Source organism: Candoia aspera, chromosome 4 (assembly GCF_035149785.1).
Source record: "Candoia aspera isolate rCanAsp1 chromosome 4, rCanAsp1.hap2, whole genome shotgun sequence".
NCBI classification, from domain to species: domain Eukaryota; kingdom Metazoa; phylum Chordata; class Lepidosauria; order Squamata; family Boidae; genus Candoia; species Candoia aspera.
This window is the reverse complement of record NC_086156.1, coordinates 81,707,749-81,721,834: the sequence shown is the minus strand read 5'-3', so window position 1 is coordinate 81,721,834 and position 14,086 is coordinate 81,707,749. Positions and strand designations below refer to the sequence as shown.

Here is a 14,086-nt window from a genome sequence, read left to right as displayed (position 1 = left end):
TTGTTTATTCGTTCAGTCGCTTCCGACTCTTCGTGACTTCATGGACCAGCCCACGCCAGAGCTTCCTGTCGGTCGTCAACACCCCCAGCTCCCCCAGGGACGAGTCCGTCACCTCTAGAATATCATCCATCCACCTTGCCCTTGGTCGGCCCCTCTGCCTTTTGCCCTCCACTCTCCCTAGCATCAGCATCTTCTCCAGGGTGTCCTGTCTTCTCATTATGTGGCCAAAGTACTTCAGTTTTGCCTTTAATATCATTCCCTCAAGTGAGCAGTCTGGCTTGATTTCCTGGAGGATGGACTGGTTGGATCTTCTTGCAGTCCAAGGCACTCTCAGAATTTTCCTCCAACACCACAGTTCCAAAGCATCGATCTTCCTTCTCTCAGCCTTCCTTATGGTCCAGCTCTCGCAGCCATATGTTACTACGGGGAACACCATTGCTTTAACTATGCGGACCTTTGTTGTCAGTGTGATGTCTCTGCTCTTAACTATTTTATCGAGATTGGTCATTGCTCTTCTCCCAAGGATTAAGCGTCTTCTGATTTCCTGACTGCAGTCAGCGTCTGCAGTAATCTTCGCACCTAGAAATACAAAGTCTTTCACTGCTTCTACATTTTCTCCCTCTATTTGCCAGTTATCAATCAAACTGGTTGCCATAATCTTGGTTTTTTTGAGGTTTAGCTGCAAGCCAGCTTTTGCACTTTCTTCTTTCACCTTCATGATAAGGCTCCTCAGTTCCTCTTCGCTTTCAGCCATCAAAGTGGTATCATCTGCATATCTGAGATTGTTAATGTTTCTTCCAGCGATTTTAACTCCAGCCTTGGATTCCTCAAGCCCAGCATGTCACATGATGTGTTCTGCATACAAGTTGAATAGGTAGGGTGAGAGTATATAGCCCTGCCGTACTCCTTTCCCAATCTTAAACCAGTCCGTTGTTCCGTGGTCTGTTCTTACTGTTGCTGCTTGGTCGTTATACAGATTCCTCAGGAGGCAGACAAGATGACTTGGTATCCCCATACCGCTAAGAACTTGCCACAATTTGTTATGGTCTACACAGTCAAAGGCTTTAGAATAGTCAATAAAACAGAAATAGATGTTTTTCTGAAACTCCCTGGCCTTTTCCATTATCCATTGGATATTGGCAATTTGGTCCCTAGTTCCTCTGCCTTTTCTAAACCCAGCTTGTACATCTGGCAATTCTCGCTCCATGAATTGCTGAAGTCTACCTTGCAGGATCTTGAGCATTACCTTACTGGCATGTGAGATGAGTGCCACTGTTCGATAGTTTGAACATTCTTTAGTGTTTCCCTTTTTTGGTATGGGGATATAAGTTGATTTTTTCCAGTCTGATGGCCATTCTTGTGTTTTCCAAATTTGCTGGCATATAGCATGCATTACCTTGACCGCATCATCTCGCAAGATTTTGAACAGTTCAGCTGGGATGCCGTCGTCTCCTGCTGCCTTGTTATTAGCAATGCTTCTTAAGGCCCATTCAACCTCACTCTTCAGGATGTCTGGCTCTAGCTCACTGACCACACCGTCAAAGCTATCCCCGATATTGTTATCCTTCCTATACAGGTCTTCTGTATATTCTTGCCACCTTTCGTTGATCTCTTCTTCTTCTGTTAGGTCCTTGCCATCTTTGTTTTTGATCATACCCATTTTGGCCTGGAATTTACCTCCAATGTTTCTAATTTTCTGGAAGAGGTCTCTTGTCCTTCCTATTCTATTGTATTCTTCCACTTCCGCGCATTGCTTGTTTGAAAATAATTCCTTATCTCTTCTGGCTAACCTCTGGAATTTTGCATTTAATTGGGCATATCTCCCCCTATCACTGTTGCCTTTTGCTTTCCTTCTTTCTTGGGCTACTTCTAGTGTCTCAGCAGACAGCCATTTTGCCTTCTTGGTTTTCTCTTTCTTTGGGATGTATTTTGTTGCCGCCTCCTGAACAATGTTGTGGACTTCTGTCCATAGTTCTTCCGGGACCTATCTACTAAGTCCAATCCCTTAAATCTATTCTTCACCTCCACTGCATATTCCTTAGGAATATTAGTGAGCTCATATCTAGCTGATCTGTGGGTCTTCCCTAATCTCTTTAGTCTGATCCTAAATTGTGCAAGAAGAGGTTCATGATCGGAACTACAGTCAGCTCCAGGTCTTGTTTTTACCGACTGTATAGATGTCCGCCACCTTTGGCTGCAAAGAATGTAGTCAATCTGATTTCGGTGTTGTCCATCTGGTGAAGTCCGTGTATAAAGCCGTCTCTTAGGTTGCTGGAAGAGGGTGTTTGTTATGCACATTGAGTTGTCTTGGCAAAATTCTATCAGCCTGTGTCCTGCTTCGTTTTGTTCTCCCAGGCCATGCTTACCTGTAATTCCAGGTGTCATTTGACTGCCCACCTTAGCATTCCAGTCTCCCATGATGAAAATAACATCTCTTTTAGGCGTGTTGTCCAGTAGGTGCTGCAGATCCTCATAGAACTGCTGTACTTCAGCTTCTTCAGCATCTGTGGTTGGGGCGTATATTTGGATCACTGTGATGTTAGATGGCTTGCCCTGAATTCGAATTGAGATCATTCTGTTGTTTTTTGGATTGTATCCAAGCACTGCTTTAGCCACTTTACTATTAATTATGAAGGCCACTCCATTTCTTCTGTGGTCCTCTTGTCCACAGTAGTAGATCTGGTGGTCATTTGATGTGAAGTGGCCCATTCCAGTCCATTTCAGTTCACTGATGCCCAAAATGTCTATCTTGAATCTTGACATCTCACCAATAACCACATCCAATTTGCCCTGGCTCATAGATCTTACATTCCAGGTTCCAATGGTGTGTTGATCCTTAGAACATCGGATTTGCCGTTCACCACCAGCACCGTTGGCTGCTAGCCGTCCTTTCAGCTTTGAGCTAGCTGCGTCATCACGTCTGGGGCTAGTTGAACTCATCCTCTGTTCCTCCCCAGTAGCATTTTGACCATCTTCCGACCTGGGGGTCTCATCTTCCGATGGTATACCGACATATCTCTGGTTGTACTGATCCATTTAGTTTTCACAGCAAGAATACTGGGGTGGGTTGCCATTACCTTCCCCAGGGATTGTGTTTAGTCTGACCTCTCTGTCATGACCTTCCCGTCTTGGGTAGCCCTTCACAGTTTAGCTCATGGCATCATTGAGGTGCTCAAGCTCCAGCACCACGACAAGGTAACGATCCTTTGCTGAAGAGTTTGGAGTTACTGGCTTTTAATGGCAGCTTTGTACGTGCGGATACACAGAAGCACATGCTTTACCGTAACACATGTGTGAATGCAGAAAATTTTTGGAAAGATGTTGGTCATACAGGTATGTTTCTCAGTGGAGAGGCTAAGACAACTTCTTTACAGTATGTGCACTCACAGGAACACTTTCAGCATTATAGGATATTGATCTTTGGATTTGGGACTCCTTCCATATCGTCTTCTAATGACATATTTATACTGCACATTTAAAAACTGGTTTTCTTCTTGACTAATATCTGTAGTTTTCAGCGGTAATTGTAAACAGAGCTGCAAACTACAGTTCCCAGGACATGAAGAAACTACAACAGGATCTGCTACAATGTAGGTTGACTTCATGTAAATAAAGACTCATCTTGTTCTACCAGTGGTTTTTTTTTAATGTAAGAGGTTAAAAAATTGCATACATTTATCCACAGAGTTAATACTGGAGGAGATTTGAGTAAGAAAATTCCTGGCTCAGTAGTCCAGAACTATTGTTATTTTATAATACTTCTTGTAGTCCAGTAATAAATTGGTAAGAAAGATCATAGAGTTCTCCACTGCAGATGAAAAGCTCAAACTATTGTACAAAGAACTGTTAGACAGCATGAGAGGGCAGCTTTCAAAGATCCATCAGAACATTAAAAAGATCAAGCTTTTAAATACAGTAATACAAACCAGTTTTTATCAGAAACTCCCCAGTCCCAGTGTGTTTTGAATTCAAAGCTTTTCCTTGGGAAAGTAATTCTTTGCACAAAATGCTAACACAGTTTGGTCACAAAATTACTCCCATGGCTTGAAATGCACTGGGATTTGAGGAGTTTCCATTACATTTTAGGCACATCTTTTCAGTTTTGTCAAAAACAGTTTTGTTTTGAATTAGGGTTTGGGTTTGAGCCCAAGCCAGAGAGTTGGGTTGTGCTGACTAAAAGAGAGAAAGTTAATTTTAATGTATGGATGCTGTGCAGTGGCAATGCCTCACTTCTGTTTCTTCTCTCTCTCTCCTTTCATGTCCAGGTGTGTCTGAGAACCTACTCACCGCCGGAGTTCTGCAATGCTCACAGCCGTCTGTGGTTCTCTTGGCAACCAGTGCTCAGAGACACCTTGTTCCTCTCCAACCCACTTGGAGCTGCAGCCTCTGCAGACCTATCAACCTCACACCAGCCCAGAGAGTGGGGGAGATTTCCCATCCCCTCTACAGCCCACAGAACTCCAGCACTTGCCTTTAGCTGCACCTGACACGGAGTACTCGGGTAACAGTGGTTACGAACTGCATGGGTCTTCAAGGGTAGACCTGGACAGCGAAAGCCAGCTGCCACCCGGGACATACTCTAAGCTTTTACAAGCAACGCCAGATATGTCTCAGCATTATGAACCTTGGTTTAGGCCTACACATTCAGGCAATGCCACTGACGACAGTAATGTCAATCCATGGTGGGATCTCCATGCTGGATCTAGCTGGATGGATCTTCAGAGTGGTCTCCAACCGCCAGGCCATACAAGTGGGCTTCAGCCAGCATTGGGTGGCTATGGTTCTGCAGAACATCAACTCTGTGGCCCACCTCACCATCTGCTGCCTTCAGCACCACACCTCATGAGCCAGGAAGTTATCAAATCCCTGGATTCTACTCAAGAGCCTCACCCTATGGAGCAAGCTGGGGATGTCAGTGGAAGGCCAAAGAGTTCAAGGCGTTCAGTGACCCGGAGCTCTGGCCAAGCTGCTTGTCGGTGTCCCAACTGTCAAGAAGCTGAAAGGGTGGGCCAGTGCCCTGACAATTCCAAGAAAAAGCATCTTCACAACTGTCATATTCCTGGTTGTGGCAAGGCATATGCCAAGACATCCCATCTGAAGGCCCACTTGAGGTGGCACAGTGGTGACCGTCCCTTTGTCTGCAATTGGTTGTTCTGTGGAAAGCGCTTCACCCGCTCGGATGAATTGCAGAGGCACCTTCAGACCCACACAGGAACCAAAAAATTCACCTGCCCTGTTTGCAACCGAGTCTTCATGAGAAGTGACCATCTAAGCAAGCACATGAAGACACACGATGGTGCCAAGGAAGAAGCAGAAGGAGAAGCTAAAACTGGGACAGAGCTTCCTGCCAAAATCAAACGGGAACCTGAGGGAAGCTCTTCAAGTGCTACTTCACAGTCTAATTGAGCCTTTTTTCCCCATCAAGGATGTCCAGCCCTTCCTATCTCTCTGTAATGGTCACTCCTGGGTCTGTTAGCTTGGTCTTTCCGACTCAAGGCTACAGGATCAACACATCCTCTGGCATGAACAATATTCTGTCCTTAAATGAGATGTTATTTATTCTGTAGGAGGAAAGGACGATGTTCTTAGGACAATTTGGAAAGGCCAGCCTTTAGCAGCTTTGGGGTGGGTCTTCGTATTATATTTTTGATTGGGAAGTATGGGAAGAATGCTTTTAAAAGAATGGTTGCTGAGGTGGGTGGGCTAAGTGGCATCTTGAGGGATACAGTTATAAATGGAGGGATACAGTCCTTGCCTCTCTCCACCTTGAATGATGGGTTTCATGTCTTTGCTATACACAGAATCACAAAAATGTGCAAATGGTTATAGTGGAACCTCACTCTTTAGTGTAAGCTCTTAAAGATTTAGGGGTTTGGATATAACCTTCCCATGTTTGGCTACAGTTTAGAAGGTAAGATGGTTATTCCAGTTTAGTATGCAACATGTCAACCACACTTCAGTTTCCATTGGGGATTTTCTTGGCAGGAACATGGGTAGAATTGTTGGCTTGCATGCCAGACAGCTACAGGTAGCCCTCACTTAATGACCACAATTGGGACCAGAATTTTCATTGCTAAGTGAGGCAGTCATTAAGCAAATCTGACCTAATGTTACAACCTTGTTTGTGGTGGTCATTAAGCAAATCACTGTGGGTATTAAGTGAACCATGTGGTCGTTAAGTGAATCACATGGTTCCCCACTGATTTTTCTTGCCAGAAGCTGGCCGGGAAGGTCGAAAAAGGTGATCATGTGACCACGGGATGCTGCAGTGGTCATAAAAGTGGCCAAATTGTGATCACATGACCACAGGGACACTGTGATGGTTGTTAGTGTGAGGACTGGTCACAAGTCAGTTTTTTCAGCACCATCGTATGTCCAAACTGTCATTAAATGAATGGTTGTTAAACGAGGACTACCTGTACCTCACTCTGCTCCCAAAGCATCTGAGATCTTAGACTGCATCCTTAATTATGGTTCTTCTTACAGGTGGCTCTAAAAGTAGTTTAGGTTTTTTTATGGCAGTTTGTGGCACTTGTGAATTACTATAACATGGAATAACATAGTTCAGATTTTAAATTTTCCTGACGTCCCAGCTGAAATATAGATTTATATATACCTTTGGTGCTAGTGTTTTGCTTAGATTATCTGTGAGAAGATAAGTTTTCTAAAATTGAGTTTGTATTTTCAACTAAAAATGAAGCATCTGGTCTCTCCAGGAGGTATGACCATTTCCTTGTCTTACGAAAAAAAAAAGAGTGAGAAGATAGAGAAATGCCTTTAACATTACACAATGACTGTGACATTTTAAAGAGATTTTCACATTATCTATGAAAACATTCTAGGTCTGTAATCCTGTATTTAGGATTAAGCCCCATTTGTCTTGGCAAAGCTTTTTTTTTTCCAAAAAGACATGCATAGTTTGTTCTCTAAGATTAGCAAAATCAAAATGCAAGATAGACAGATAGGCTGCTTCCCACTAGGTCTCTAACATAAGAAAGAGCCTTGTCTTCTTCTTAGACTTTTTACAATGAACTTGCACAACTTTGTCATCCATTTGTAATTCTCTTGTGTTTTCAGTGATGCTTCTGTCATGTTCTTTTATCACAGGAACTCTGACTTGTTAGAGAAGGGTGGGAATAACATATAAATTTTTATGTGGGTTGTAATGGACTGGGCAGGTGATCCCATTGTGGCTCAATATCTACTACAGCGGGGGCATTTGCCGGGGGAGGGCAGAAGTCAAGATGATGGCTAGGTCCGTGTGATTAAATCCCTGCTATGTTTTATATGCGTACTATGTGAAAGCATCTTAAAACAGGATGGGGCTTTGATCATAGTCACAAACTCGACTTTTTTTAGCCCCCCTGCAGATGTTCCTGTAACTGCAGCTTTTACATTATGCACTGTTTTATAAGCCTGTTAATTTTAAAAAATAATTTTTCAGTTAGAATCCAAACACTTTTTAGCTAAAGATGTGCTTCCAATTACCACCATTTGAAGTGTCTGTCTTCCTATTAAACACTTCTAAGCTAAACTTATTTAATTAAAAAATAACAAGATTAGCAAAATATTGCATTGGTGAAAAGAGTGCTATTACATTATAATACAATCAGTATACACACGCCACACGCACACAAACATGCACACTACAATTTAGCTCTTTATTTTTTCTTACTAAAAATTTCCCATCTCCATTTTGATCCAAAACAAATATTAAAGACATTTTTTTCTCCATACTGTGGATAGCTGTGAGCATTCATATTAAGGTCATGGATATTAAACAAATACAGTACTTGATTTAAACTACAGTCTGATGATCCCCTGGCATAGCCTTCTAATTTCTTCCTTCTGAGAAATTGTTCAGTTTGTACCCTCTGAGGTTGGAAACAAGCCTTCCTACAAGCAGGGTTGCAACGGGGGGGGGGGAAGCGGGGCATGTGCCCCGGGCGCTGCACTGGGGGGGGGGCGCCAAAATGGGTGCGGAATCCATGTTTGCCCCGGGTGACACAGACCCTAGTTGTGGCCCTGCCTACCAGTAGGAAACTTGTATTAGTTCCCCCCTGCAACTTCCTTCCTATCAGCCTCTGCGGTTTGGGCTTTTCGTAATAAATCCTTGCAAAATAGGGATGTGTACAGAACTGGACAGAGGATATCTAAATCCCTTGGTTGCACACCATGCAAAGAAATGTTTTCTATAACAACATAGGAAAAGCTTGCTAACATGAATTTTTTCCATCCAGCAGTGGCCATAGGAGGCACCTGTCTTTTTCCTTTTCATGTTTCTGCTCCAACTTCCTGTTGTGTTACTCTTTGTTTTCTGTTTTCTGTTTCTATGTATGTGTATACTGGGAAGCACAGGGCAGGCTCTATATCCTGTACCCTGGACACATGTTCAGGGGGTGGGAAGCACAGAATAGAATAGCCAGCAGCATTCCAAGTTACTACCCTACTGTTTCTCCCATAGAAATGCACTGGAGAATTTTTTAAAATGTTTTTCTACAGAGCTCTTGGCTAGATCCTGCCCATTTTAGAGTACAGTCTTTATTTTACAGGTTTCTCCCACTGCACCAAGTTTGGTCCCATTCTTTTCCACATTCAAAGTAGAATGTAGAATCCTGCTGATGGACAGATAGATGGACAGAGCCCCAACCCCCTTTATATAATTACTTTCTAACATTCTGTTGAGTTGGAAAGAGTTTTAAAAAATCTCCAAAATCTTTTTTCTGCCTTCCTTTCTCCCTGTTAGGCTGCAGCCAATGGGACAGAGGGGGTCACTTGAATGCACACACAGTTTCATTGTTGGGTTACCTGACTTGTGTAGAAAATTAGTTGCAGTCAAAGTTGTCATTTATACTAGAAGAACAATCAGTTATGAGCCCTAGGAAACCACCTTTTGGAAGTGGCAATTCATAAATAAAATTATGCCCATGGAACTTTGTTCAACAATTTTGTGAAAGAGTTTAATACAGGAATAGGCTTCAGAAACATGTTTATTTTCAAATTATATTTCTGAGATGACCTAACTTTTATACTGATCTTTTTTCAAAAGCAAAGACTGGGTGGGAAACAGTTGGCTTTTCACTTTTTGATGCCAATGTACTGTAGATGGCCAAATACAATTACTCTACTCTAATTTCTCTGGCAACTTGATGTGGCCAAAGATGCCTGTGTTGCATGTTGCATGCAAACCACCATTGCATCATTTAACTACTCAGTGCGGCTTTGCACAATTGGGAGGAGGAGGAGAAGGGAGGAGATTGTTCCTTTAAAATGTGATTTTTAAAAATCTGCCCCATCACTGAATCTCACCCGTTTTTTTCCAAAAACTTTGCATTACAATGTGCAAATTGAAGGAACAAGGAAATAATTTTTTTTCTGACAGTGAAAAAGACAACATTTTTGGTTGTGGGGTAGGATGGAAATTCATAATTAATCTGTTAATATCTAGAAACCGTCCTTATAATTGGGAGTTTCTTTAGCTCCACAGAGATGAGAGGATCTCCTTAATAGAAAGGATAAAATTTGGTGTTGATTGAATAGAAATGGCAAGCGCTTTTTTGTACACACACTTCAAAAATGTATTGTTCTCCCAGTCCTCCAAATCTTTCTCCCTACTCCCCTATGTCTTTAAGGTTTCATTGCTAGGGAAGTATATACTGAAGTGCTGGGTTAGGACTCGATTTCTGATTGCCCCTAGGACAAATTTGGCAATTAAGGGATTTTTTTTTTCCTTCTTGCTACAGCAGATGGCAAACTAGTTCAAGCACATGAATTGGGCATGGTAAATTGGGGCTATCTTTCACTTATGTCAATGCCAGTCTTAATCTCCAACTATGTGAAAAAGTGACTTAAAATTTTGCTCACAGTACTGACTCCACAAATTTTACCCAGATTCTAAAATCGTACAGATCTGACCCTAGATCTGTTTTTGCTTCAGATGTAGCCTTTTATGTCAGACATCAAGTGTGCAAATGTTTGCATTTACAATACCTGTTGTGCAACCAAAATTATTCACATTATGCCTAATATAAGCATAAAGAAAATCTTACGTGTACTTGTTTTGTTAATTTGGATAGTAATATGCATATTTTCTGCTCATAAACTGAAAATGGAAGGGCTGCACCATACACACTGGATTGCTAGTAATTCTTTTTGTGGCAGATAAGTATTTGACATATATTTTGCACAACAAACAGCAGCAACTTCCTTGTCCTTGCTCCTTAATCTCTCAGTAAACCACTTGAGCTAAAAGGCATCCTTCATAAATGGTAAGACTGGTTGATTTTTAAAATAATTTTTAAAATCAAAATTAGGAAGTGTACTTTGAACACAATTGTCTTCACTATAACAGTTACATTAACTGTTCCACAAAAACAAAACATTCCCCCTCCCCCCAGTTTTGTATTTTCCCTCCCTAAAACTTTTTCAGAACTCCAATACTATTCCAACTGGTATTGTAATAAAATCTTCTGCTAATTATATTCTAATTAACAAGATAAGATATTGAAGTTTTGCAGGCAAATCTGATTTAGGATAATTTACTTGAGAATCTCCTCCAACCCACCCCCAATTTGTTTCAGTTCTTCAAAGTAACTTCCTACACCCCACAATCTTAGCATTTTTCTTCCTTATTAATGACCCCACCTGGGAAGTTCAACCACACTGCCTGTTACCCAGTGGGGATTTAACTCATGCACTTTCTGGCTGGTGGCAATGTGCTTGGCTGTTCCTGCCCTTTCTTCCACTGTATGCTGTGCACTTCATGCTATTGGCAGGAGGACTTTTAAGGAGAAGTGCAAAATCGTGTGGGATCTCATGCAGCCTCACAGCATGAAGGTGTCCAGACATGTCCAGGCCAGAAGACGAGGGAGGGAGGCAATATAACAATTGCTTGGGAAGTGCTTGTTGAAAACCTAACTCAGCCCAAAGGAAGAATCCTTTTTTTTTGGGGGGGGGGGGAAATAATGGTGCCTTTCTTTTAATGTGCTCTTTTTGCCCCCCAGCATAGCAACAAAGACCCTGGCTGCAGCTATAACATTATACAAGTTTGGATGGGCTTCATCCATTAAAATGAATCTAGAGATGTGCAGAGGCTAGTGATCCTGAAAGAAGTTTCTTTGCATTGGGCTCTCCAAATTTTTCTTCCCATTAATTGAGCAACAATGACAACAGATTCACCAACAGAGGATATTGCAGGAAGGGGAGGAGAAGGGAGAGAGTGAGCAAATAAGGTGGTTAATTTGAACACTGAATTTCAGTTTAATGGAGTTCAAAAAATTAATACTGGCTTAAATAAACTCAAGCCAATTCACTCTATTAGGCTTTCATGAGGAAATTCTTCCTAATTTTATAGGCATATATGTGGAAGTTCTATAGCAAGGGCAAGACATTTTTCATGTGTTTAGAGGCTCCCCAATTTTCCTACTTGCCTGTGCGAAACCAGAAGGTGATAGAATGCAGGATGTTGGAGTCAATGAGTTTACCCTCCCCTTCCTCTCTCTAAATGCCCATTATCAAGCTACTGATACCGGGCGATGAGAGAATCAACACTGCTCCCCTTATTGTTGCCTTTTACATTCTGAGACTTTGATTACTTCCAGGACAATATCCCAAGATGTTACAAGTCTAAACCTTGTTGATAGTTTCCTTCTGATAGGTTTTCTAGCAAAAGGCATTTCTGAAGGAAAGATGTGCAGCATTTGACACCCATGATCACCCCACAGTGGCTGTCTAAGGTGGTTATGTGCTTATCCAAATTGTGGCACAAAGTATGAGTTACAGGCAATCCTCATGTGCCACTTAACATTTGAAAATACCTCTGCCTCCTTCCCGTTGGGCATAACCTTTGCTGAAAAAGTCTTCACCTGCTGTGCATGTAGAAAAATGAGGCAAGTCCAGACTTTCCAGTTCAGAATACATCCATTGCCTCTCCAGCTCCAGAAACAAGATGCCTCTGTGTCTTACTTTATAGATTCCAATCCTCTCTTTGAAGGATTATTCCTGTCTAAGTCTGGTTTAAAGTTTAAAAAAACAGAAGAGTTTGCCCTTCATCTAAGTAGCATATTGACTAGCAAATTGGTCCCTTGGTCAAAGGCTTCTCCATTATGGGAAGATACATTGCATTAACATGATAGTCCTTATTTTTAAATTTGAATATATGCATGCAACATAGCAGATACGTGAGAGAGGCCTAACAATGCACAAATGTGTACCGTCTCTTGCCTCTTCATTTGTTTGTTTGTTTGTTTCTAAGTGGCTACCTTATTGATGACATATTACCTTCTGGAGGAGAAAGAAGCTTAGCCAGTAAAGGTAGGCCTACATGTCTCTTAGCTTGGGGGGGGGGGGCTCCATTCCCATCTGGAAATCCCACAAGCCATGCCTGCATCTGCCGGGTGCATTTTGTGCAACTTGCTGTCCATTGAGTGCCTGCCAAAAGCCTAAGACACCTGCTGCTTTCCCACACCCACTTCTCTCTTGCCTGCCGTGCTCTCTGCCCCGGGGAGAGCTGATGCAGGCAAGGGGGAGGTGGGAAGAGAAGCCAGAGGAGCAGGCCCAGCAAGGATTCCAATGCAATGGCCCAATTGTGTGGGGCAGAAAAGGGTGTGTTGCACCTGTCTCCTGTACAAACCGGGCCTTACATTTTAATTTTAAGCTTTCTTTTAGTGAGCTGAGCTCAGTATGAGGCACTTCAGCTGGCGTTTTGTAAGGATGGTTTGTGAGCATTGTAAACCTTTGATGTTGAGGCTTCTTCCCTAACTGGGACGGGGTTTTACTCTGAATTTCCTGTACTCGCCCCCTGCACTTTCAGAGGATGGGGCAGATTGATTTTTGCAACAATGTGGCGATGACAAGCCAACAGGCTGCTTTCTTGTTTTCTCGGCCCTTCCCACCTAAAAGCCCTATTTTAAAACAAAATAGGTTGCATTTTGTATTAAATGCTATTGCAATTACAAACCCACCCCACCCTAGCCCAAACATCAGCAAAGCCCTTGAGCAAATAACAACAACAACACCTGGAATGCTAGCTGTATGTCTGCAATGAAATTAAAAGGAAGGGATTTGAAGGAGGAAAGTAAATACAAAACCACCTCAGTCTGCAGATCTCAAAACCTTGCTTCTGTTCTAAGTGGAAGTTGAAGCCTCAGAATTGGTGCTACCAAGTTCTGTTGTTTGCCTCAAACTTTATTCTTCCATAAAGATACATTTTTAACTCTTGGCATTGTAGCGTACAATACTAAAGCATTGTTCTACCTTCCCAGGGTTATCCTATGTGGCTTTCTTGATTTAAAATAATACCATCTGTAATTTCTGACACCTCTAAGCACATCATACCACCACTTGAATTTTAAAAAAAGTTCCATTCCACAAGCCCTGGTTTTTAATTTTGAATGCGTGAAGTTAAATTATACTTATATAATGGTGAAAGGCACTGGGCATATCCTCAGAAGCAATTTTACTTAGACTCCTAATATACTTACCAGAGGTTGTCCCATAACTCTTGATCATCCACTACCTATTGTGGGGTCACTGTCTTCTATTTCCTGGTTTGTCATCCCTCACCCCGATACTGGATGCCTAGTAATTTCCTCTACATCTCAATTTTACCATGGAAAAAAAGGGACTGAACCCCTTCTGAAAATTTGTAATTCTGGGAAATTTACACACCAGTTCCACTCAGAGATCCCCTATGGTTTAATGCAGTGTTCTTCAAACTTGGCAAGGTTTAAGATGTGTGGACTTCAACTCCCAGAATTCCCCAGCCAGGAAATTCTGGGAGTTGATTTCCACACATTTTTAAAGTTGCCAAGTTTGAAAAACACTGGTTTAATGGGTATAGTTAAGGACTGGTTTATACTCTAACCATAAACTATACACTTGAGAAAAGCATAGCTAACTGCAGGTATTTTGAAATACAGCATTAGCTGCAGCATGTGGAATTCAGGAAAAGCTGTGAAAATTTTACACATGTTAAGCATTTGTTCCAGAAAGCATGAATAAATCTGTCAAGCAAGTCTGGAATCAGCATCAAGAACATTTGTGGAGGATTTGTTGAGGCTAGTAAGGATCATTCAAACGGGTTTAC

At 42.0% G+C, this 14,086-nt stretch overlaps 1 protein-coding gene across 1 annotated transcript; it reads left to right on the top strand.

The window, feature by feature from the left end:
• The first annotated feature begins 4,302 nt into the window (after window positions 1-4,302).
• On the top strand, window positions 4,303-5,407 carry SP6 (Sp6 transcription factor). The gene has a single exon (XM_063302001.1). It carries the CDS (start codon window positions 4,303-4,305, stop codon window positions 5,404-5,406), a length of 1,104 nt encoding a protein of 367 aa, XP_063158071.1. The 3' UTR covers window position 5,407.
• The last annotated feature ends 8,679 nt before the right edge of the window (window positions 5,408-14,086 follow it).

Bases quoted from the DNA above. Each gene is read 5' to 3' on its own strand.
- SP6 (XM_063302001.1), top strand. From the start codon at position 4,303: ATGCTCACAGCCGTCTGTGGTTCTCTTGGCAACCAGTGCTCAGAGACA.